Source organism: Podarcis liolepis (genome assembly GCF_965112155.1).
Source record: "Podarcis liolepis genome assembly, chromosome: 3".
Taxonomy (NCBI): Eukaryota; Metazoa; Chordata; class Lepidosauria; order Squamata; family Lacertidae; genus Podarcis; species Podarcis liolepis.
Genome location: NC_139557.1, coordinates 11,127,678 through 11,150,191, shown reverse-complemented (window position 1 = coordinate 11,150,191; position 22,514 = coordinate 11,127,678). Strand labels below are relative to the sequence as shown.

The window sequence follows — 22,514 nt, the reverse complement described above, 5'->3', positions numbered from 1 at the left end:
GCATAAAGAGAGATGACCCATTTGGTAAATTTTGTTTAAAAAAAAAGTTTACTTACAAATTCCTCAAAGGTCAGAATCGTGTGCTTTTCCATACAGCAGCAAGAAAAGACAGGCAGTAGAACTTAGGTTCTAAAACAGTAAACGTTTCTAAATTATTTGAAACACAAAGATGACTTGCTTAAAGCCACACAGTCTAAGCTTGGAGCCTCCAGATTAGACCTCCTTACTGGTGGGATTCACATGGTGGAAGTAGGAGAACAAAGAGTTTGGTAACCCTTCCTGTCCCAAGGAGAGGAGGTGTGACCTAGCTAACCCTGGCAGGACAACTTAGTCTATGGTCTTAACCCCTTCATGCATGAATTAAGCATGCTGATTAAATGAAGCTGGATTTATCCCGCAGAGGGCACCACTGTGTTACCCTGCCTTCAAGAATGGACACACACTTGTGTGAGTCAGCCAACGATTACTCAATTGGTTGCGGTGGGGGGACGGAACGATTGCAGGATTTAAGAAAAAGCTTGGGGGAAAGACTCTGCAGGCTGACATTGTCTGCCGATCTACACATCAGTTCTGTGAAAGGTCTGGCATGTGATCTCACCTTCCAGGGGGATTCAGGGAGCTGCTCCTCACAGTTCACGGAGAAGGTCCATGTGACAGGCCTCTGTGCAGGCAGCACGAGGGGGTGGAAGCTGCCTGTTCCCTCCCCCCTCCCTCCCCTTTAGTGCTTACTCATTTGCCTCCAGCTTGCCACAGAGCTGCTCAGATATCTGCTTATTAGTCATGACCGTACACTGCTTCGTTCGGTCGGCTTCATAAGATGACAAGGCTCGATTAAAACACAGTCATATCTGGTAGCTGAAGGGAGATGGCGAGGGCAGAGTGTATGTTCTATGCACGCATTATGCACAGCAGTTAACATGGAGGGGTGGGTGGGGACTTGCATGGCTGTTTACCATTCCTAAGCTCCACACACACACACATGCGCGCCACAAGGATATATTAGCCAGTATTATGCATTAGCACACATGCATCAGATGTTAGTGGAAAGCCTCCTCTGTGTGTGCATGTGTGCATCTTTGCACATGTGTGTGTGTTTGCACACATGTATATGCACAAGCATGTGTGTGTTCATATGCAAGGCTGTGTGCATGTTTTCTCCTGGTGAGGTTATTATTATTATTATTATTTTGCATGCTAGATCAGATACTTCCACTGACAGCAGCTCCTTCTGCTTACACCATAATATTAGTGTCTCCGCTGCTCAGAAAACGTAAAGGGTGGTGGTGATTTCGTCTCTTCGCTGCATTTTTTATTTTATTTTTTAAAAAATTAATACAGCAGCCATTCTGCAATGATATTTTGTTTGCTTAGCTTTTACTCAGGGCCGAGAAGGAATAAAGAGATGCACACTGCCAGAACATCAGGTAATGAATTGGAGACTAGAAAAGAGAGAGAAGGAGAGCTGTTAATCATCCGTTCTGTGAAATACAAGAGCAGAATACTAGTTCTCTGTTGTTGTCAATTTGGAATTATCTTGTTATGAGTGGGGGAATGGGGTGGGGAGTAGGCTGTCTGCAATACCCTTCTAACCCCTGAATCCAGTGTTAAAATATAACCAGGCTAGCTTAACAACAACAACAACAACAACAACAACAACAACAACAACAACAACAACAACAACAATTTATTATTTATACCCCGCCCATCTGACTGAGTTTCCCCAGCCACTCTGGGCGGCTCCCAATCGAGTGTTAAAAACAATACAGCATTAAATATTAAAAACTTCCCTGAACAGGGCTGCCTTCAGATGTCTTTTAAAGATAGGATAGCTGCTTATTTCCTTCACGTCTGAAGGGAGGGTGTTCCACAGGGCAGGTGCCACTACTGAGAAGGCCCTCCGTCTGGTTCCCTTTAACCTCACTTCTCACAATGAGGGAACCACCAGAAGGCCCTCAGAGCTGGATCTCAGTGTCCGGGCTGAACGATGGGGGTGGAGATGCTCCTTCAGGTATACAGGACCAATCACCTGGGGCGATGGGCCAGTAAGAGAACAAAGGGTTAAGGGGCTTGGTGTTAGATGGCAAATGGATGGGGGCTCCCTCCCTTAACAGACAAAACCAGAGTTTGGGGGCTGTGGTGTGAATGAGAGGGAAAGCAGCAAGCTGGAGAGAGAGCACAACTTTTGATTTCTGTTTGAATCCAAGGTTGCAGCTATTTAAGACACCACAGTTTCTGGTGCTCCTCATTTCCAAAAGAAAACACAGACTCTGGAATCTCCCACCGCTCAGAGATTGGGGTGCCATGCAACAATACGTTACCAGGGTAGAAGTTAATCATATTTTTTACATAACCAAGGCTTCTGTTTTGTTCTTGTTGATGATGATGCTGATAACGATGTTTAAAAAAACAAGCACTGCCTTAGCTTGCAATGTGTGCATTTGGAAAGAAAAACAAAACGTAACATCGGGGCCAAATAAAGCACACAAATAAAATAACACCTGTTTGTTCAGGCAACAGAGCTAAAATGTATTTGGGTTGGTCTTCACTGCCTTTTAAGAGAATAGCCCCAAGGCAGCTCTGTCTTGTTGATGCTGTGTGCATGCTTTGAAAGAGGCCGGACTTTTAAAAGAGAACCTTGTCTGTCCAATGTGCTGGTTTTGCTGTGGAAAATTACAGTACTTTATTTGACTTTCCTGCAAGGCACGCACACACTTGAGCTGGGTTGCCCTGCCAAGATTGTTAATTCTAGTTTTCCTTTGTTATGGGAAGAGAGACGAACTGTGGAATAACAGCACGGCATCTGGGCAGGAATAAAACTGAGCATTAATAGAATACTATCCAAATTTCAAGTTCATAATAAAAGGAGCAGCACTTGATTGCTGGGCTGTATTTGTTTGACTTCCTTTCGTTCTTAGGCTGAAGTCTGAAAACTGATGAGTAGCCTCTATAGAATTTCACTGGGGACATGGCGTACTTTGTTTTGTGGCCAAACCATAAAATAAACAATCAGAGGCATATGGGATCAAGGGAAGAATGAAGCAAGCATTGCATTGACTCGGTGCAGCTGCATGCTGCTCTTCTACATGCAACCATAGTTTAACATTACATGCTAACCGGTTTAGCATATGACTCAGGGAGTTCCAGATTTGACTCTTGCCATTGTCCTGAACTCTCTGCACGTCTCTTTCTCTCAGCCTCAGTCTGGTGTCTGCAATATGGGCACAATAATGGTTGTTTGCCTTACATAGTTGTTGTAAGGTTGCAGGTTTATATACATTTGAAACACTTGGATGCTAAAAACAAAAGAAATTATGAGGCATTCAGGGTGAGGTGCTCCCTTCTGTCTGAACCCTCTTATCTGTGTACATACAACATTCAGGAATGTTTGGGGTTTGCTATTACTGGGGGTTTTCAAGGAGAGAGAACAGATTGGAACCGCTGCAGATACGCACCCCGTTTCCTGCAAGTGGAAGATGCCTTCAATGCACATATAACCAATACTGAAAAATTTGCACATTTGGATGTGCATTACATGGGCATTACAGTCATCATCTCAGTGTCCTTGAACACATTTGATGCAGCTGTGTGTGAACATCCCCATCCAAAACTATTGGGCGGAATGAGGGCCAAAGCATTCTTTGAATCAAGTAAGAACAGATGAGCTCTGTGGTCTTCCCAACCAGTTGTGCGAGCTAAAAAAAAGTACACTGGGATTTGGACCGAGTGGGCCAACTAAGTTTTACTCATAGTAGACTCATTGAAATTAATGAACTAGCCCAAATTAGGTTAATTATGTTCAGCAAGTCTACTCTGACTAAAACCTAAGGTTTATCCACACTTACGTTTTGCTCTGCTCTATCCAGGCAGGTCCACACTTAGAAGCTCTGTGTCCGAGTATATGCTTTGTGTGTGTGTGTTGCCCTGAGCCAATCTGGGATTTCTGTGGATTGCTGTTTGTGCCGACTGAGCTTTAAAGAGCGGGCTTTTGAGGGGAACACTCTGGAGCAAAAGGAAAAAAGGGCACTCAGACACAAAGCTTTAAAGCGCGACCTGCACCTAGAAAGAGTTGAGGAAAAGTAAGTGTGGATAAGCCCTTTGTAGGGGACGCAGGTGGCTCTGTGGTCTAAACCACTGAGACTCTTGGGCTTGCCAATTGGAAGGTTGGTGGTTCGAATCCCCGCAACTTGGTGAGCTCCCATTGCTCTGTCCCAGCTCCTGCCAACCTAGCAGTTCAAAAGCATGCCAGTACAAGTAGATAAATAGGTACCGCTGCAGCAGGAAGGTAAACAGCATTTCCATGCGCTCTGGTTTCCGTCATGGTGTTCCATTGCACCAGGAGCAGTTTAGTCATGCTGGCCACATGACCCGGAAAGCTATCTGTGGACAAACGCCAGCTGCCTCAGCTTGAAAGTCGCCTTTGACTGGACTTAACCATCCAGGGGTCCTTTACCTTATCTTCACAGTAGACTCCATGATAAAATTGCTGCTCGCATCAACAATGGCATCATTACAAGAGTTATGAGTAATCAAAGATTTGATCCTGTGCTTGGAGAGGTCAGATTACATTGACATCAGCCCAACCCAGAGCTCTTTAAAAAGACCTCAGCACCTGACCTAATAGGTATGATGCAGCAAGCATTTGAGAGCTAACCTGAGGCACTCCTGATGTCAACTCCCATAAGCATCAGCCAGCATGACCAAGGGTCAGAGGTGATGGAAATAGTTTTGCAGCAACATCTGGTTAGCTATCCCTGGCTTAGCACTTGAGCCATGGATCCACTGCATAGATTTATTTGTTGAATTTGACCAGGGGTTGTTGAGCCGAGGAGAAAAGGAATCTTGGCTTGCAACCGTGGAGTGCATCAAAGCCTTCCCCCAGGAAGAGACATAAGGAAAAGAGGGACCTAAATTTCCCACAGCCTGCAGTTCCACAGACGGAGAAGTGAACAAAGGATATATCTCACCAAGAAAAGACTTCTTATACTTTCCCTTGGATCTCTGCATGGATAGATTGAGCAGAACAGAAATGATTGTGCTTCTGAGTATTTCTGAGCCATAGGACTTCACCACAGCTACCCTGAGGGTGGGAAATGAATTTCCCAGCGCCGGATCTTCTCTCTGACTTAGCTTCTGCCCCCAGTGGCTTGGCATCTGCTGCCTGAAAACTCTTTCCAGCTACGGAAAATTGCAGAGAGCAAGGCGCGCAGTACTATTTAGAAGTTCTTTCCAGTACAGTGGTACCTTGGGTTAAGTACTTAATTCGTTCCGGACATCCGTTCTTAACCTGAAATTGTTCTTAACCAGAAGCACCACTTTAGCTAATGGGGCCTCCCGCTGCCGCCGCGCAGCCAGAGCACGATTTCTGTTCTCGTCCTGAAGCAAAGTTCTTAACCCAAGGTACTATTTCTATGTTAGCAGAGTCTGTAACCTGGAGCATCTGTAACCCGAAGCGTATGTAACCCAAGGTACCACTGTACTTGGGAATGGTCATCTATCTATGGGTAGAGCCATCTGGTATGAACCAGATGAAACTCAGCAATTTTAGTGTGATTCAGAATTAATGTGTGGATTAAGATTCTACAGCGGGTTCCCCCCTCCCAATACTAAGGGTTATTTGAATCCCGTTGATTTCTTTATTTATATATACAGTGGAACCTTGGTTCTCGAACGGTTCTTGAACAAATTGGCTCCTGAATGCCAAAAACCCGAAACCGTTGCGGTTGTTACTATTGTTTCCGGGGCACCTGTGCCAATTGGAAGCTGCGCCTTGGTTTTCGAATGTTTCAGTAGTCGAAGAGACTTCTGGAACAGATTACGTTCAAGAACCAGGGTACCTCTCTCTCTCTCTCTCTCTCTCTCTCTCTCTCTCTCTCTCTGTGTGTGTGTGTACAGTGCTTTTTTTAAAAAAAAATCTTTAGGGGTACTCTAATTTTCCTACTCATATTGAAATAATGCCCCTCAATGAGGCCAAACTTAGATTCACAAAATGTTTAGGGGTATGCCTACCCCTGCATCCCCCCAGAAAAAGCACTGTATATATATATAGTATATAGATATAGATATAGATATAGATATAGATATAGATATAGATGATATAGATATAGATATAGATATAGATATAGATATAGATATAGATATAGATATAGATATAGATATAGATATAGATATAGATATAGATATAGATATAGATATAGATGATATAGATATACAGTCATGCCTCGGGTTACAGAAGCTTCCGGTTGTGTTTTTTCACGTTACGGACCGCCGAAACCTGGAAGTACCAGAACGGGTTACTTCCGGGTTTCGGCGGTCATGCATGTGCAGAAGCGCTAAATCGTGCTTTGCACATGCACAGAAGCACCGAATCGCAACCCGCGCATGCGCAGATGTGCCGACATGGGTTGCGAACACTGCAGGTTGAAAGCATGCATCCCGCATGGATTACGTTCACAACCCGAGCATCCACTGTAGTTTTCTGTTTTACAATTTAAAATACTCCTTTTACATCCTTAAGATATCAATGACTTCCCTTCTTCTCTTTCCATGCTTCCTTTTACATATCATAAATCCCTGCATATTTTACAAAAACTATACCATTCAGTGTTCCATTACTGCATCCATCAATTGTTGTTCACGCTGTTGAATTTATCTCAATGCTGCCAGCGTTTTCAGCTGTACACAGTCATTTCCCATATATTCAATCAACGTTTTCCAATCTTCTCAATCCCATTGATTTCAGTCAGATAGATATAACTGGGATAGCTCAGTTAGTAGAGCATGAGCCTCTTAATTGCAGACTCGTGGGATTGAGCCCCATGTTGGGCAAAAGAAGAAGAAGAGTTTGGATTTGATATCCTGCTTTATCACTACCCGAAGGAGTCTCAAAGCAGCTAACATTCTCCTTTCCAATTCCTCCCCCACAACAAACACTCTGTGAGGTGAGTGGGGCTGAGAGACTTCAGAGAAGTGTGACTGGCCCAAGGTCACCCAGCAGCTGCATGTGGAGGAGCGGAGACGCGAACCCGGTTCACCAGATTACGAGTCTACCGCTATTAACCACTACCCCACACTGGCTCTCTAAAGACTCTCAAAAGACTCCTGAGGTTAAACTAAATGATCCTCAGGGTCCCTTCCAACTCTATAATTTTATGATTCTATTATTTAAGCATTATTTAAGATACTGCATGCAATTAGCTTTAAAAGTGTTTAGCTTTGGTTGGCTTTTCTTCACTGTGTCATTCTGATTAGGGAATATTTTTTCATTGTTAAACTTTGGCTACAGTCCACGGTGGAGCTTACACTGCAGTGCAGGCATAGGGGAACTTTGGCAATCCTGATGTTGCAGAATTACAACTCCCATCATCCCAGTCCATTGGCCATGCTTGCTAGGGCTGATGGGAAATGTAGTTCAGCAACACCTGGCCAGCCAAGGTTCCTCACTCCTGCTGTGGTGGGCAGTTCTTTGAACCAAGTGGCTCCAAACCTTTTCGGAATGGCAACCCCCAAGTCCAAATTTCAAGCCCATTGATTTATTGTCCCATGAACTGTGTACCTTAGGTCTCTGCCAGCCATCAGTTTGAGGCATCTGAGCAACAATTTTCTTGCCGTCCCTATTAATGTGGAATTTCTTGAAATGTGCACAGCACTGAATGGAATGTAATTTAAATCAAAAAGATTTTAGAACGCAGAAATAAAGAAAATCATCAATTCTAGCCCTAAACGGCCTCGCTCCAGTATACCTGAAGAAGCATCTCCACCTCCATCGTTCTGCCCAGACACTGAGATCCAACGCCGAGGGCCTACTGGCGGTTCCCTCACTGCGAGAAGCCAAGTTACAGGGAACCAGGCAGAGGGCCTTCTCGGTAGTGGCACCCGCCCTGTGGAACGCCCTCCCACCAGATGTCAAAGAGAAAAATAACTACCAAACTTTTAGAAGACATCTGAAAGCAGCCCTGTTTAGGGAAGCTTTTAATGTTTAATACGTTATTGTATTTTAGTGTTTTGTTGGAAGCCGCCCAGAGTGGCTGGAGAAACCCAGCCAGATGGGTGGGGTATAAATAAATTACTATTTATTATTATTATTATTATTATTATTAGATGTGGGGGGACCTTATCTAAATTATATAATTTGGTATTTGAATGATTGATATTATTAATTGTATTATAAATTGGTATTGTTATAATGAGGCTATTATTGGATTATAATTGAAAATTAATAAAAATTACTATCAGCAAAAAAAAGAAGAGAGAAGGAACGATAGTACAGAACACTAAAAAAGAAAAGAAAAAGGAATGTGCACAGCACTGACAAAGCTATTTGCCATTTATTTTGATGGGAATGTCAGAACCCCAATCACCCAATTGCAGGATATTGCCTTGTAAGCTATAAAACATTGTTATAAAATTGATTCAATCTAAAAATGGTTTATTCTAAAAATGGTTACACAAGCAATGTTATATATAACCAACTATAAATATTCTTTAAAAAAAAATCACAATGAAGTCCCATTTGGGCAAGTATCAGCAGGATGGCTGAGCTTGCATTTTGCCAACAAGTAGGTCAATGCAGGGTTTGATGGCCCATGGTCTCAGATCATTATTGATATGTAGCCTGCCGCTGTATTTCATCTTCACAGCAGTCGTTGCTGAAAAATCTGTCTTGCAAAAATATGTACCACCAAATGGCAGCAGCACAAATATAGCTTCATCGGCAAGGTCAGTGGAAGCTCAGTAATTTAGTAACATGAAGCTAGAATTCAGGTAACCTCTCTTCCAAAAATCTATCCTTGAGGATCCTATGTATCGCATGATAATGGGTTGTTCTTCTCATGCAGTCAAAGACAACTTGGTGACATCATTTGCAAATGAGTTTCGCACCCACTTGAACGTATGTTTCTTTTTAAAAAATAAATAAATTATACTTTTCAAGTTTATACATTTCACTAGTTTTACAATCATTTTGACATTTCAAAACTTGACTTTCTTCCCCCTCTTTCTGCAGTTCCTTAAATTTATTCTTAATATCTTCTGCATATCCAAATTAACTTAATTTGCTCATTTATTCATCTTCTTTAAATATATACTCTTATGAAACTGCAGGTTACTACAATAATCCTGCCAATGTTCTTATCTGTTTGCACTTTATCTGTAAATATTCAATAAACCATTTCCATTCTTTTATAAAAAGTTTGTTATCTTGATTTCTTATTCTTCCGGTAAGTTTCGCCATTTCTGCATATTCCATAGGTTTTTGGATCCATTCTTCCTTTGCTGCGACGTCTTTTTGTTTTTGGGGCGAGTAATATTCTTGCCACAGTAGTCGCATACATGAATAAGTTTCTATACAGTTTAGGTAGTTCTGTCCCTGTAATTCCTAAAATAAAAGCTTCTGTTTTTTGTTTGTTTTACAAAGGTTATTTTAAACATCCTTTTCATTTCATTGTACATTCGTACCTTGTTTTGCGACTGGGATCTGTTCCGGATCCCCGGCCGCTAGCTGAAAAAGACACAGGGCAAAGTGTCATGTCTGCAAATGCACACGGAGCGGTTAGTACTTTTGCACATGCGCGAAACGCGATTTAGTGCTTCTGTGCATGTGTGAGTGGCAAACCTGGAAGTAACCCATTCCGGTACTTCTGGGTTTGCCGCGGACGTTCGCCAGAATGGATGCTAGATGAGGCAGACGGTAGCGGAGGTATTACTGTATATTATTTCCCAGTGGAAAATTAACATCTGTTTCTTCAGCAGAAAAGTAGTGAATTTTTTTGACTAAACAAACTTCAAATCACTCTTGGCTAAACTATTAATTAGCCCTGGTGGCAGATCTGGTGAAACTACAACTAATCCAGAATGCAGCAGCTAGACTGGTGACTGGGAGCAGCCGCCAAGACCACATTGAAAGACTTACATTGGCTCCCAGTACGTTTCTGAGCACAATTCAAAGTGTTGGTGCTGACTGCGTCCTTTATCACCGTAACCATCATCTATGTTATATCCAATACAATATTTATCACTCATGCAATTTGCAAAAATTAGTCTAGGCAAATAAAGATTTTAGTTGGGAACAATGTTTTTTTTTAAATACCCTCTATAACATTCCCACCCCTTTGTAAACTTTTGGGTTGTTTGATTCCTGATTATTTCTGTAATTTTGCAAGTTCCAAATACTCAAACATTTTTATCTGCCTTTCCTCATTTGATGAGGTTTTCTCTCCCTTCCAATCTCTGGCAACCAGCATTCTTACTGCTGTTATTGCGTATTAAAATATCCTTTTCTTATCACCTGGGGTCTCTGTGGACAAAATACCTAGATGGAAGGTTTCTGGTTTCTGGTTTTTCGTTTTTTGTTTTACAAATGTTTGTTTGAACATTTTCTGGGTCCTGTTATTAATCATTTCCTCTTGCATCTTTTATGCTAATCCAAATCTTTTACAGCTCCCATTATGTCCAGAATTCAACCTTAAACTACAAGTGATATCCTACTTATGATTTTAACTGTTTACAATGGTCTTTAAGATAAGTTATAAATTTCCCCCATTCCTGCCAATGTTCTTATCTGTTTACAATTTATCTGCAAATATTCAATAAACCATTTCCATTACAATTTCACACCCCTCCACAAAGGAGTCTTTAAAAATACCCCAAACCTGGGGGCTTAATTCATGGATGATGAAATGATCTTGAAAGATGCTGTCACCATCCTTCCCCCATTTTTGGGTTAACGCTACGAGAAACTATTTTTCTAGCTGCTACAATGAGTGGTTGTCTGAGGCTCTGAGCATCAAACAGATTCAGAATCATTACCTGAGACATTTTTTTGTCTCTCCCTTCTCTAGCCTATGCACCACAGCACAGCTGTAACGTTAATTGCACGCAATTAAGACAATTTATTGCAAAGATATCAATTAGTAGTAAATTGTGCAGATTCTGCAGGGTCCGTAGCTGGAAATCTGGAATTGTTCTTCTGTGCAACGTACTTTTTGCAAATGAGTAACCTTGTTGAATTGCTCTGCTGTTTCTATAAATAAAGATGAGCCAGACCTCCTGTGGGGCATCGTTAATTATGACTAAATACTGGTATACAATCCCCTTTTCTTAAAGAAATCATTTGCGGTGCTTTACAAACACGGATGACCTTGTCAGAGCAATCCACATATTACAAAACACGTCTGCTGTTCTGACCCCTGAGGAGCTGGATGTGGGTGGTACAGCTCATCGGAAGCTACACTTCTAGGAATAAGGAAAACCTCTGTTATAAGACAGCATCTTAAAAAGTAGAGACATCACCTTGCCAACAAAGGTCCATATAGTAAAAGCTATGGTTTTCCCAGTAGTGATGCATGGAAGTGAAAGCTGGACCATAAAGAAGGCTGATCGCCGAAGAATTGATGCTTTTGAATTATGGTCCTGGAGGAGACTCTTGAGAGTCCCATGGACTGCAAGAAGATCAAGCCTTTCCATTCTTAAGGAAATCAGCCCTGAGAGCTCACTGGAAGGACAGATCGTGAAGCTGAGGCTCCAATACTTTGGCCACCTCATGAGAAGAGAAGACTCCCTGGAAAAGACCCTGATGTTGGGAAAGATGGAGGGCACAAGGAGAAGGGGACAACAGAGGACAAGATGGCTGGATAGTGTTCTCGAAGCTACCAGCATGAGTTTGACCAAACTGCGGGAGGCAGTGGAAGACAGGAGTGCCTGGCGTGCTCTGGTCCATGGGGTCACAAAGAGTCGGACACGACTAAATGACTAATCAACAACAACAACAGTTATAAGAATCTCAAATATAAAATAAATGTTCATAAATGCAGTGCTTTTTTCTAAAAAAAATGTTTAGGAGTACTCTCATTTTGACTCAAGAAAATCACCACTTTATAGTTCAAATTGGGGAAAATAAATACAGTAAATGGACAAAAGTACAACGATTAACAAAATGTTTAGGGGTATGCGTACTCCTGCGTACCCCCAGAAAAAAGCATTGCATAAACGTACAAGGCAAACACACATACACAAGCATATAAACCATGTGTCTAAAATAGTACAGTGGTGCCTCGCAAGACGAAATTAATTCGTTCCGCGAGTTTTTTTGTCTAGCGAATTTTTCGTCTTGTGAAGCACGGTGTCGGAAAAGTTTTGGGAAAGCTCCAAAAATCGCCAAAAACCTCAAAAAAGGCTACCACACCGCGTTCTATGAGTTGCTCCTCGAAGTCAAGTCACAACTGTATTAAGGGTGTTAAGAAAAAGGAAACAAACTTGCAAAAAACGCAAGACGTTTTCGTCTTGCGAAGCAAGCCCATAGGGAAATTCGTCTTGCGAAGCAGCTCAAAAACCGCAAAACCCTTTCGTCTAGCGAGTTTTTCATCTTGTGAGGCATTCGTCTTGCGGGACACCACTGCACAAGAGAACAATCCTGAAGCCATTTTGACTCTCCCAAATTGACCTCAAATATTTCTCTGCAAGGAGGAAGGAAATGGGAAAAGCTTTCCAATTGTCTTTGGACTGTAGGGGCTTACACCTCCCTTTTCAAATACAGTCGGGTAAGTATCTGTTAAGCTGATCAAACTATCAATATGCATAAGAAATTCAGGAACTAAAGCACAGTGGTACCTTGGGTCTCCAACTTAATCCGTTCCAGAAGTCCGTTCCAAAACCAAAGTGATCCAAAACCAAGGTGCACTTTCCCATAGAAAGTAATGCAAAACAGATTAATCCGTTCCAGACTTTTAAAAACAACCCCTAAAACAGCAATTTAACATGAATTTCACTAACAAGACTAACAAAAAATAAAGCAATAATCAATGTACTGTAGCATAAAATAAATAAGACAGTATTGTATATGATAAAAATTAAAATTAATTGTTTTTCTTACATGCACTGATGATAGTCATTGTTTGGATGGGGGGCTTTTATCCATTTCCGCGGTCACACAATCAATCAATCAGTAGCTGAACTGGGTTCCACACAGTCACAAAACCAAATGAACCGAAAAAGCCTCAAAAACAAAAACGTAAAATAAATAGCAAAAACAAAAGCGCCAAATACAGTGGTGCCTTGGTTCTGGAACTTAATCCGCTCCAGAAGTCTGTTTGACTTCCAAAATGTTTGAAAACCAAGGCGCAGCTTCTGATTGGTGCAGGAGCCTCAGAAACAATAGCCGACAGTTGCATCAGATGTTCGGCTTCAGAAAAATGTTTGAAAACCAGAACACTTACTTCTGTGTTTTCGGTGTTTGGGAACCAAGGCATTTGAGTACCAAGGCGTTTGAAAACCAAAGTACCACTGTATTTACCATCTCAAAGGAATGGCCAGGCTATCCAGAAAATGCAACCAAGTAAGGCATTATGGGGTATCCTGGCAGACAGGAGAGGAGCAACACTCAAATTTCCGCTGTAGACCTCCTCCTTTTGTGATGTATGTATGTTTTGGAGGGGGTGGTCTTGGGCTACAGAGGGGGCAATTTCAAAAGTCTATATAGGGGCTCACGCACCATTGTTCCGTGTTCTCCTCCCTCCTGCGTGTGGTGAGTGGGGACTCTGTTGCAACAGTTTATTTCCTTTAATAAAGATCAGGCTTACTAGCCGCTTTGCTTCTCAATATACTCTGGTTGGCCTCTGTTATTTTCTCCTACCTATAGGGAACCCATGTAAGGACTATACGGGCTCTGGAATACCCCATAAAGGAAAGGCAGCAGTTTTTCTTATAACACCTTGCACAGATTCAAGACCATATAAGCTGTGACATAGCATCCCAACCAAATAGGGAAAGACAATTTCAGTTTCTCTTTTTTCCGATCTCAAGTTCGCTACATTTCTGCATCAATTCGCATTTTTTAAAGTCCTCGTGCAATGCTGTCAACAATCTCTACTAATGGACACCTTTTCATATACATCGTTTAACATACACATTTTGGCCAACGAACTTCCCTAACATAATTCATTTTTAGTTTTTTGAAATGATTTTACTCTTTTAGGACCCTGTGTGTTTGTGTTCTATTCTGTTTGCATCTTGTGCACTGCTTTGATGGCATCATGCTCTGAAATGCTGCATAAATTGGGTAAACAGATGATAATATTTTTGTATATTTTCATGAATGTATGCATTTTCTGCACATTTCTTTATCTGGAGGACCGCACGGCAAAAATGTGGAGAAGTGCAAATGTGAAAGGATAGCTGTAATTCAGTTTTCACGGTTTTTCAGTGAGTTAAAATTAGGTCGCTTCCCATTAAAATGTGAGATGAGCTGATTTCTCCCCGCAGAGACCCATCATCGCAAGAAGTCCTAAACAGCTTAGGTGCCGGATCCTTTAAAGATCACCTCATCCCATACCATCCTGCCTGCTCCCCTAAGATCCAAAGAACAGGCCTTTCTCTGTGTCTCTCCAAGGCACAGCTGGGTGGAAAATAGGCAGGGCCTTCTCAGTGGTTGCCCTATGTAGGAATGTAGAAACACTTTGCTCTAGGAAGTGCAGGTCCCTCACATGTTTTTCTCTTGTTACTGAAGCCCTATTTATTCTAGAAAGCTTTCATTTTATGAGACTGTGTTTTTATTATTTCTTTAAACTACTGCATCCCCCCTTTTTTTTGCTTTATACTATGTTACAAAAGCACTTTATGTTGTCACAAGCCACCTTGAGTGTGTTTTGTGTGGTAACCAGTGTGGTGTAGTGGTTAAGAGCGGTAGTCTCGTAATCTGGGGAACTGGGTTCGCGTCTCCGCTCCTCCACATGCAGCTGCTGGGTGACCTTGGGCCAGTCACACTTCTCTGAAGTCTCTCAGCCCCACTCACCTCACAGAGTGTTTGTTGTGGGGAAGGAAGGGAAAGGAGAATGAATGTTAGCCGTATTGAGACTCCTTCGGGTAGTGATAAAGCGGGATATCAAACCCAAACTCTTCTTCTGACATTTAGAAGGCTGGGATAAAACTTTCAGCTAAATAAATAAATTGCTGTTCAATAAGTCACCAAGAGGCTGCTTACAGGAGTTGCTGTAACTTTTGAAAGATATTGGTCTGCAGAAAGTGAATCTTAATGCGTGAAAAAGTATATCAGCTTACTGTGAAGAGGAGATGCACAGCCCTGGGCTGTAGTCCTTGTATTTTGCCCTGTCTTGCAAAAGTAGCATAGAAAGAAGTTCTCATAGAATATTAGGAAATCTTATTTTCCCATCTGCAACCTACTTTATAGCTGCCTGAGTGGTTTTATTCCTTTCAATTTTATTGTGGCCACATCATGTATTTGCAATCTCCCTGGTCCTGAATGGGGTAGCTGTGCCCCTGAAGGACCAGGTTCGCAGCATGGGAGTCATTTTGGATGCACAGTTGTCCATGGAGGCGCAGGTCAATTCTGTGTCCAGGGCAGCTGTTTACCAGTTCCATCTGGTACGCAGGCCGAGACCCTACCTGCCCATGGACTGTCTTGCCAGAGTGGTGCATGCTCTGGTTATCTCCCGCTTGGACTACTGCTGTGCGCTCTACGTGGGGCTACCTTTGAAGGTGGCCCGGAAACTACAACCAATCCAGAATATGGCAGATAATCTGGTGACTGGGAGTGGCTGCCGAGACCATATAACACCAGTCCTGAAAGACCTACATTGGCTCCCAGTACGTTTCCAAGCACAATTCAAAGTGTTAGTGCTGATCTTTAAAGCCCTAAACGGCCTCGGCCCAGTATACCTGAAGGAGCGTCTCCACCCCCATCATTCAACCCAGACACTGAGGTCCAGCTCCGAGGTCCTTCTGGCGGTTCCCTCCCTGTGAGAAGTGAGGTTACAGGGAACCAGCAGAGGGCCTTCATCTGAAGGCAGCTCTGTTTAGGGAAGTTTTTAATATTTGATGTTTTATTCTGTTTTTAATCTGCTGGGAACCACCCAGAGTGGCTGGGGAAACCCAGCCAGGTGGGCAGGCTAAAAATAATAAATTATTTTTATTTTTACCTGAAATGCCTATGTTTACCACCCTGAAATCCATTTCTGGATGAAGGATGATTTATAAATTTTAAAAATAAATAAGCCATCTTGGATCTTGGGGAGATCAGGAGCCACAACTGATATTCCTCCACATAAATGTCATGTGTGCCATCTCTGTCTCTGGCCACTTCTGTCTCTGTCATTTTTTTGCTCCACCCATCTGCACATGTCTAGTTCCTCTTCATTGCCATTCCTGGTTGTTTCTCCTCTTCATATTCTGGTGGGTTCCTGGGATGCTCCCCCAATCTCTACCTACCCCCTCACTTTCAAGTCAATCTTCCTGTTGACAGCCAGATTGCTGCACAACTACAGTGGTACCTCGGGTTACAGACACTTCAGGTTACAGACTACGCTAACCCAGAAATAGTACCTCAGGTTAAGAACTTTACTTCAGGATGAGAACAGAAATTGCATGGTGGTGGTGCAGCCGCAGCGGGGGGCCCCATTAAGTAAAGTGGTACCTCAGGTTAAGAACAGTTTCAGGTTAAGAACAGACCTCTGGAACAAATTAAGTTCTTAACCTGAGGTACCACTGTATTTCTGAAGTGGAGGAGACACTGAAAATACATTCATGTGGAATACAGTTTTGACAATCTGAGTCTCCGATATAACGCTTGATGGCTTATTTAAGGTTTGTTTGGTTTGTCATGTCTCCGAGATAGCGGTTATGTCAACATCCAGGCAATTGCCTCTTGTTCAGATTTAATTAACAGATACATCTCAGTGAGAAGAGTCCTCTCTCCTACAGTGGTGATGCGTCATCGAGGAAAAGCGATTTCATAAACTGAAATCCTCTCACTGTTGAGGGGCACAGGTTTCGGAGGAGTTCCCTGATGCCAAGTTCATCCTATCAACTAAAGTAGGGAAAGGTTGAGGACAGAAGGAGAAGGGGACGACAGAGGACGAGAGGTTGGACAGTGTTCTCGAAGCTACCAGCATGAGTTTGACCAAACTGTGGGAGGCAGTGGAAGACAGGAGTGCCTGGCCTGTTCTGGTCCATGGGGTCACGAAGAGTTGGACATGACTAAACCACTAAACAACAACAACAACAAAGTAGTTTAGATGCTCTCTGAAACCTGGGTCAGCCTTAACCACTGTAAATTATGACTGATGGTCTTCAGTCCTTATAGAAGACAGGTGTCAGTTCAAGGACTCAGCTCCCCCCCCCCCACACACACACTTTGGCAGTAGTTAAGTAGAACAAAGATAAAGGAGTCTCTTACCAGTTAGAAATTTCAATGATCACAGCGAGAGAACAAAGAATCCATTCCGAGGGATGAAGGTGCTCCCAATTAAGGGTTTCACCCACTCCCCCCCAGTCATCCACGTCACTTCCGTGTCTGGCAACCTGATCTCGCAACCATTGTGCTTTCTGAACTGCCACCTTATCTGATCTCCTTGACCTTGGGCTGAGCGGATGGATGCTTTCCAGCGAAAGTGAGTCTGTTAACTCTCTCTGCCTTAGTTTTTCTTCTCCTAGCTGTTCACCACCCAGTTCTTCCCAATTTCTGTCTTCTGAACTATGCCTCTTTGCAAACCACTGTTCCAAATCTATATTGTTCCACTGTCCCTGGGAAGATTCAAGATCCTGATCAGGAGCAGGGGGAGGGGGAGACTCCCACCATCCCTCATCAGTGCAGCCCTCCTCAGCACGGTCCCTGACAACAGGTGTGCTTCATCAGTTTATGCCAATAGTGAAATTTCACCGTTAGGAATTTATGGGACCACCCATGGTGTGTCATAGAAAAAAGAAGGGTGTCCTTGCTGCTTTTCCTCAGAAGCTCTTCCTCAGTGGGGGACATTTTGTGCTGTACAACATTCATGATCAGAAAGCATTATGGCATTATGGAAACCAGCTTTGCAAGCATGGCAATGATGCTCAAGGAATATGTTCAGCTTGTATTCCAATGTGAATGGACCTGTTCCATGCCTCCTTTTTCAATACCCATTTTCACATGGATTTGAGAGTTTCTAAAAATCTGCACAATAACATGGAATGGGGTGTGTGGAACAGACTTTATAATGTGCGACTGACATGGACTGGAAGTAGACTGGGGAAACTCAGTCAGATGGATGGGGTATAAATTAGTATTAGTATTATTACTTAATAAGTTATCATGCTCCATTGCTTTATCCTTTCCTGATGACATAGGGGGTAACAGAGAAGGCCATGTCCCCATATCTCTTCTTTCAGTGAAGACAACTTTCATGCAGGACAAAGACCCAACCCACAGTCCAACCATTTCTACTCAGGTTTTGAAGCTTGGGGAACAGCTGGGGCTTTGTGGTACATTCTGATCCTTAGAAATTGCTGCTTTAATTCTGTCACCAACTTTGAATAAAGTTCTGACCATCTGAGGTAAAACGTTGTTTGTGAGATCTTTCCTTGCAGTCACTTTGCATCAGATTAGCAGCTCCATAGAGGCTGACTTGGTGTCTTTAGAAAACAGAAATGAATCAGTTCTTCTTCGTGATTGCACCAAGGAAGCAAACATTTGGGTTCCTATTGAAGAGAGTGACTAATACCCCAGGAATAGAACAACATCACCTTGGGAACAATCTATGACTGTTCTCTAGCTCATAAGAATTGCCTGGCACAGTTAAATGATTTGACGGTGAGAGCAGTAATCTAAGAGGGTTCTTTGAAAATACCTGGCACTGACGCACAGATATAATCCAGAAGAGAATTGTTTGTGTGAGGTCACTAATCTAATGTTGCTTTTCAAAATGATCATCATAGCACGCAAATGTCCAGAGTGAAACCTGTTTGATTTCGCTTCACTGAATTTATTCCTCTTTCTTTCTTTCTTTCTTTCTTTCTTTCTTTCTTTCTTTCTTTGTTCTAGGCTTGCTGGCAGAGCCAAGGAAATTTGCTTGACGCAGAGGGCCAGCCCACACACCCACAGCCAAAATGGCCGAAGACGCTGACATGCGCAATGAGTTGGAAGAAATGCAGCAGCGTGCTGACCAGATGACCGATGAGGTGAGGGAAATGTGGCTGGAATGATAAGCAGGGGGAAAAACACAGCCTCCTCATGCAGCCTGTTGCCTGCAGGCTAAGATCCACACCCAGAGAAATGTAGACTTTTTCTGTTGGCTCCTGCTTTCTCAGCTCCGTCATTTTGATGTTCTGAACTCAGAAGTGAGAAAGTTCCTGCTACACCTTCCACCATCCCTAGCAGTTGGCAGGGGTGGAGGAAGGGGTGTGTGGTGGGTGCGGACCACCCCAGGTGTCACCACTGAGGGGGTGACAAAATGCCAGGTGACACTCACCATGGGGCCTGCAGCATGCCCGAGACATGCATCTCTCCTGGGAGAGACGCTGTGGCTTGGGCGCACGCAGGCTCCGTGCTGCCCAAATTGTCCGCCCACTGCCTCCCCGCCCTCAGCTGTAGGGCGGCTGAGTGGGAGGAGGCAGGCAGACTCCGGAGGCCCCGTGGTGCGCCCTGCCCCTAGAGGCAGCTCGCCCCACCCCTGGGTGCGCTGCCCTAGGTGCCTGAGTGGCTTCCTCCACCGCTAGCCATTGGCCATGCTGGCTGAGACTGATGGGAGCTGGAGTCCAAGAGCAAGCAGAGAGCCATGGCTTCCCCACCAACTAGAGAAGCAAGAGTTTGAACCCAGGGCCTTCTGCATGAAAAACCAGGTGCTCTACTAATGAGCTGTGACCCTTCTCATGAAAGAATGCAGAAGAGTAATTCCAGAGGGGTCAAAATATTGTCCAACAACAAGGCCTCTCCCAGATTCTGCTGTTGACTTTGTGAAGTCTTCATGTAGGAAGGAAGAACGCCTCTGGTGACTTAATTTTTTAAGTGTCTTTTGTTTGTTTAAAACATACCAGAAAGTGCAAATTGTCATTTTTCTGTGCCTTTCATTTATGCACCTCAGCAAGCAAAGAAGAACCTGTGGCCCTCTAGAAGTTGTTGGACTTCAGTTCCCATCAGCCCCAAACAGTATAGCCAGTGATCAGGGATGGTGGGAATTGTAGTCCACCAACATCTGGAGAACTACCGGTTCCTCTTCTCTGTTCTAGGCTTTACAACCAACAAACAAGCTAGGTACAGATCTAACAAGCTTCTTTGGGCAGCCTCTTTGAGCAGTATTTTGGGTGGGGGAAAGGTGGCATAACTTGTCTAAATAAGCAACCACACATGTATTGCTACTTGTGGGATATGCTGCTATCACAAAGAAAATTTAACCTGCAAATTTTTGGTTGTAAGGTTCTCATGACTTCCTCTACTTAGAACCTGGGCAAGAACCTTGTCCTTTTCACACACACCCAACCTGAAGCAGCCATAGTCTGTTGTAGTATAGTTGGAAAACAATCAGAAGAGTTAGAGTGGTATAGTGTTAGACTAGGAGTAGAGGGACCCAGATTCAAACCACTGCTTCACGAAGCTCACTGGCTGGTTGTGGGCCAATCACTATCTCTTAGCCCAGCCTATGTCACAGTGTTGTTGGGAAGATAAAGTGAGAGGGGGAAGATAACCATGTAAATAAATTAAAATAAGACAGATGACATCATTTTTTTTATTTGATGTACTTATGCTCTGCATGTTTCTGAGCTGAAACTGTTTAGCAATTCTAACTCTCTTCCTTTGTCTCCCCCTCCCCCCATTTCCTTCTCAGTCACTCGAAAGCACTCGTCGTATGCTGCAGCTTGTGGAAGAGGTAAGGAATCCATGGTTTAACTTCAGTGTTTTCTCAGGAATGCTGAATGGTTTGCAGGAGTTGACCCATCTCAAAGCCCATGATGCGCATCATGATGACGAAGGTCCCACTCATTGCCTCCTGGAGAATGTCCCATCTATGGAATGACCTCTCTAAACACAGTGGTTTGTTTTTATTTCAAAGCACTTCTACAGTTTTGGGTGAATGCACATGCTCATCCAGCATACATTAAGCCAGGTGGTGGTGCCTTCTCCATGCTCATTATCAGGAACGTGCCCCCACCCACCCACACCAGAGCACAGAGGAAGAGTCAGCCTCAGAAACTGAGCTAAGCGAGCAAGGGGCCAACTCTGCAGATGAGAGCTGGCTGTCAGAGTCTAGAAAGGGCAGCCCAGCCCCTCTCCTTCCCAGGGAAGATGTTAGCTCACAAGGAGAGGGAGAGTTAGAAGGTGGCCAGAGCATTGCCAGGCAGGCAGCAGATAAGCCAGTGTCTGGTGCTGTGTCTTCTGGGAGTGGGGAGGAGGTAGGCCAGCCATTCAGTCCCCGTACTAGGAAACTGAAGAAGCTCAGAGAACAACGGAAGGGAAGGAGAAGAAAGGCGGGATTTTGGCATCCTTCCTGTTGGAGGAGGGACATTGATTCAGACTGATCAACTACTGTTAATGCAAGCAGGCAGGGGCCGTGCTCTGGATATTTATATTGTAAATAAACATACATCAAACCAACAGAGAGTCATTGCTGCTTATCAGACTGCTTGCCTGCCAGAGATCGTTATACTTATAGGCACATAGTTTTCTGGTAACATGAAGGGCAATGCCATACAACGGAAAGCTTCCTGAAGCTGCTTTTTGGTGGTGTGGCAGAAGAATACATAATACCAGAAATGTTGTGTTACTGCTGTCCTGTTAAGATGGATAGAGCCAACAACTTTCAATTTGACATCAGTATGAATCCGTCAGATTGACAGGTATCAAAGTTGGCTTTCTCTGTGGCGAGTCATGAATTCAGAGCTCTTTTTGTCCATGCTGTCACTTCTGGATGGAGGTGGTAGCTCTCATTGCACCCTCCCTTTGAAATGAAATGAAACCCAAACCTGCAAGTGCACTCCAGATTGTGCATAAAATAGGCTCCAGCACTACTGCTCATCAACTGATAGGCAGTAGAGCTGGATTTGGTGGTCACATACCGTGCCTGGGCTGGGCATGGTGTTTTGAAGTCCTGAGACTTCCAAACTCCTAATTGTTTGGCAACAAGGTGGGCATTCCTGCCCCGTCAAATTTGGCCCACAAGACTAGACCCTGGCCTGCATGGAGCCCAAAAGGTTCATGACCCCTGAGCTACTCTGCCCACCAGCAGCTCTCAGACGAGGATCATGCCCATCAGCTGCTTTCTGATCTTTCCTACTGGAGATGCCATCGACTGAGCCCAGATACCAGCTGAGTGCAAGCTATTTGCTCTAGTGCTGAGCCTCTCCCCTGTTGATGGTGATGTCTTGGCTGTGATCGTGCAGCAAATTTATAACAGGGCACTAGGGCAGAATGAAGGCCTTTTGCAAAGGGGAAGAAGGCAAGTTTCACATATAGGTGGGTGTCACCAAATCTGGAGCAGACATCCTTTCCTATTGAAACATTTGACCTCTGGGCCAAGTCTGGAGGAGAAAAACATGAAGGAAAAGGCCAGTTCTCATGATAAATCAGCTTGGCATTTAAGCATGCTGCTTTCAGAAAAGAACAGCTATCGAGGGAAATGTCATGAACTACTGGTGTTAGGGGTGGGATTAATTTTTGTGCTGTTCTATTTTTAATTTTTGCAGTGGACGATTGGGAGGGTAGGGGAAGCATGTATAAAATCTTCTCCCAAAGATCAGCCTAGCATAAAGCTGCAGTC

General features: G+C 43.6%; 1 protein-coding gene and 1 long non-coding RNA gene across 3 annotated transcripts in view; both read left to right on the top strand.

Moving 5' to 3' along the window:
• LOC310703557 overlaps nt 1-22,514 on the top strand; it is a 453,580-nt gene that overhangs the window by 136,757 nt on the left and 294,309 nt on the right. The window lies entirely within an intron of this gene.
• Nucleotides 1-22,514, top strand: part of SNAP25 (synaptosome associated protein 25) — an 80,483-nt gene that overhangs the window by 36,425 nt on the left and 21,544 nt on the right. For both annotated transcript variants that reach the window (XM_083495929.1, XM_083495928.1), the window contains exons 2-3: nt 18,806-18,942; nt 20,586-20,627. In XM_083495929.1, the coding sequence (XP_083352055.1) occupies nt 18,871-18,942; nt 20,586-20,627 (114 nt within the window). In that variant the 5' untranslated portion in view covers nt 18,806-18,870. The remainder of the gene's footprint in view (nt 1-18,805; nt 18,943-20,585; nt 20,628-22,514) is intronic.